At 37.5% G+C, this 2,695-nt stretch overlaps 1 protein-coding gene across 1 annotated transcript in view; it reads right to left on the reverse strand.

The window, feature by feature from the left end:
* APPBP2 (amyloid beta precursor protein (cytoplasmic tail) binding protein 2) overlaps window positions 1–2,695 on the reverse strand; it is a 96,600-nt gene that overhangs the window by 63,126 nt on the left and 30,779 nt on the right. The window contains 1 exon segment of the mRNA XM_006833631.1: window positions 1,108–1,259. Within this exon segment, the coding sequence (XP_006833694.1) occupies window positions 1,108–1,259 (152 nt within the window).

The raw sequence follows: 2,695 nt of genomic DNA on the forward strand, positions 1-2,695 counted from the left end.
TCTCCCATAGATTTTTGTACATCCTCATTGAGATCCATCAAGATCGCACTCTTATTGGTAAAGGTAATTGTTGTAATTTAAATTCTATGGAAATTATCAAAAGATACATGCTAAGAATTCTTCTAAGAAAATAATGTTCTGAAGTTCTTCCTGACAAACTATCTGTGATCACTACCTAGAATTGTTCTAAAACTAAAGGAAACGATCACAAAAACTTGTTGGCACAGAATGTAGTGTTTGTGTGTAAGCACACACGTAGGGAAAGAAAAACCTGTACTTGAACACATTAACATGAAAGTTGGTCCGTGGTGATGGAGCAAGTCTGTATCCTTTTAGAAGTATGACTATAAAAATCTTTATTGCATAGAAACATATGCACATGTATATCTAAAACCTGGTAAAAATCTGTAAGGACTGGGGTCTGGTCTAACAGTACTGTTGTTGTTAGGTGCCATTGTGTCGGTATCGACTCACAGTGACTTTATGCACATCAGGACGAAACACTGCCTGATCCTGAGCCAACCTCACTACTGTTGCCACACCTGAGTCCATCAATGCTGCCACTTGGCCAATCCATCTCGATGGGGGTTTTCCTCTTTTACTCTGACCCTCCACCTTATCAAACATGTTAATTTCTTGGTTTTGATTCTTTTCAATAGTTACATGTCACAATTGGGGAATCTTGAAGAATGGCTCAAAGGACTTCATGTAATATGCATTTTCAACTTTCTGTGAATCTGCAATCATTTAAAATAAAGAATTAAAAAAAAAAGGTAGCAATGACTTTAACAGACAACTGCCCAAAACATGTTGGTTAAGTGCCACTGAATCCGTCTCAACGCATAGCAACCGTATAGGGTTTGCGAGGAGTAGCTGGTGGGTTTAAACTGCTGACCTTGTGGTTCAGTCCAGTGATGATCCTACAGCACAACAGCACTAAATCACACTTACTAATATTTAATAAGAAATACACCTATTTCTTCTTATGTATTTCTCATAACCTACTTGTACAGTCTTTAGGAATGTCTTAAGAGAACTGTTTCTTATCAGTAGGTTTATTCTGAGTTATGACAAAGGACAAAGCATTCCTCTCTTTGTATTACTTACCTAAAACAAAGCCAACCTGAATGGCCTTTTCTTTTACAGCAGCATCTGATTCTGCTATATAAGAGCACCGCCTACTGAATGAGTAGGCCAAGACCGAAGCAACTTTCACACCATGATCCATCAAAGCCTGGAAACAATGATGAAGCAAATGCCTAAAGGAAAGAAAAGCAGTTATTTAAAAAACATAACATATTCCTGTCTCAAAGGACTAGCTTGCTTAAAAAAAAATAAAAATTGTTGTTGTTAAGTGCCATCGAGTAGGTTCTGACTCACATCAATTCTGTATAGAGTTTCCAAGGAGCAGCTGGTGAGTATGAACAGGTGACCTTTTAATATCAGATTAAAAGGGTTTTGTCTTATGAATTAGGCCGTAATAACTTATAATTTAGCCTATTATCATTACTGAGTGGGTGACTGAGTAATCCTGTAACACTGAGAAGAGTTGTTGCTGTTGTTAGTTACTGACAAGTTGGTTCCGACGCATTTTGGTCCTATGCACAACAGAACAAAACACTACCTAATCCTGTGCCACTCTCACAATTGTTGATATATCTGAGTCCACTGTTGCTGGCAAGATGTCAATCCATCTCATCGGGGGTCTTCTTACCTTTCGCGGACTCTCCACTATGTTACTAAGCAGGATGTCCACCTCCAGAGACTAGTCCCTTCTAACATGTCCAAAGAATGAGACAAATCTCACCATGCTTCCTTCTAAGGAGCATTCTGACAGTACTTTTTCCAAGACAGATTTGTTTGCTCTTCTGGCAGTCCACAGTACTTTCAATATTCTTCTCCAACCCATAATTCAAATGCAGGGATTCTTCTACTGTCTTCTTTATTCACTGTCCAACTTTCACATGCACATGCCGTGACCAAAAATACCATGGATTGGGTCCAGGTACATCTCAGTATTCAAACTAACATCTTTGCTTTAAAATACTTTTAAAAGATCTTGACCAGCACATCTGCCTAATGCGATAAATACATCTTTTGATTTCTTGACTGCTGCTTGCATAAGCATTGATTGTGGATCCAAGTAAAATGCAATCTTTGACAACTTCAATGTTTTACTTATTACGCAGATATTTATTGGTCCAGTTGTGAGGACTTTTGTTTTCTTTACAATGAAGTGCAATCCCTACAGAAGGCTGCAGTCTTTGATGTTTATCAGTTATGTATTTCAAGTCCTCTTAGGTTCCAGTAAGCCAGGTTATGTCATCTGGATATGACAGCTTATTGATGAGTCTTCCTCCAATCTAGATGCCATGGCGCTTCTTCATATAATCCAGCTTCTTGGATTATTATTTGCTCAGCATATAGATTATTTTGTCCATGGAATCCATCAATATTGCAACTTGAGGCTTGAACACTTACTTCAGTTCTTTCAACTTAAGAAATGCTGAGTGTGTTCTTCTCCTTTACTTTGTCTTTCACAACTGTCCTTTGAAGATTTTTGTTCAGCTACTTTACTTAACCATATTTCCAGTCACTTTAACTTCTCTACATTCAAGATCAAGTTTCAGAGTTTCTTCTGATATCCAGTTTGGTCTTCTTTCATCTATTTTCAATGACTTTTTTTTTTTTTTTT

This window comes from Chrysochloris asiatica, unplaced genomic scaffold, assembly GCF_000296735.1.
Source record: "Chrysochloris asiatica unplaced genomic scaffold, ChrAsi1.0 scaffold00007, whole genome shotgun sequence".
NCBI lineage: Eukaryota > Metazoa > Chordata > Mammalia > Afrosoricida > Chrysochloridae > Chrysochloris > Chrysochloris asiatica.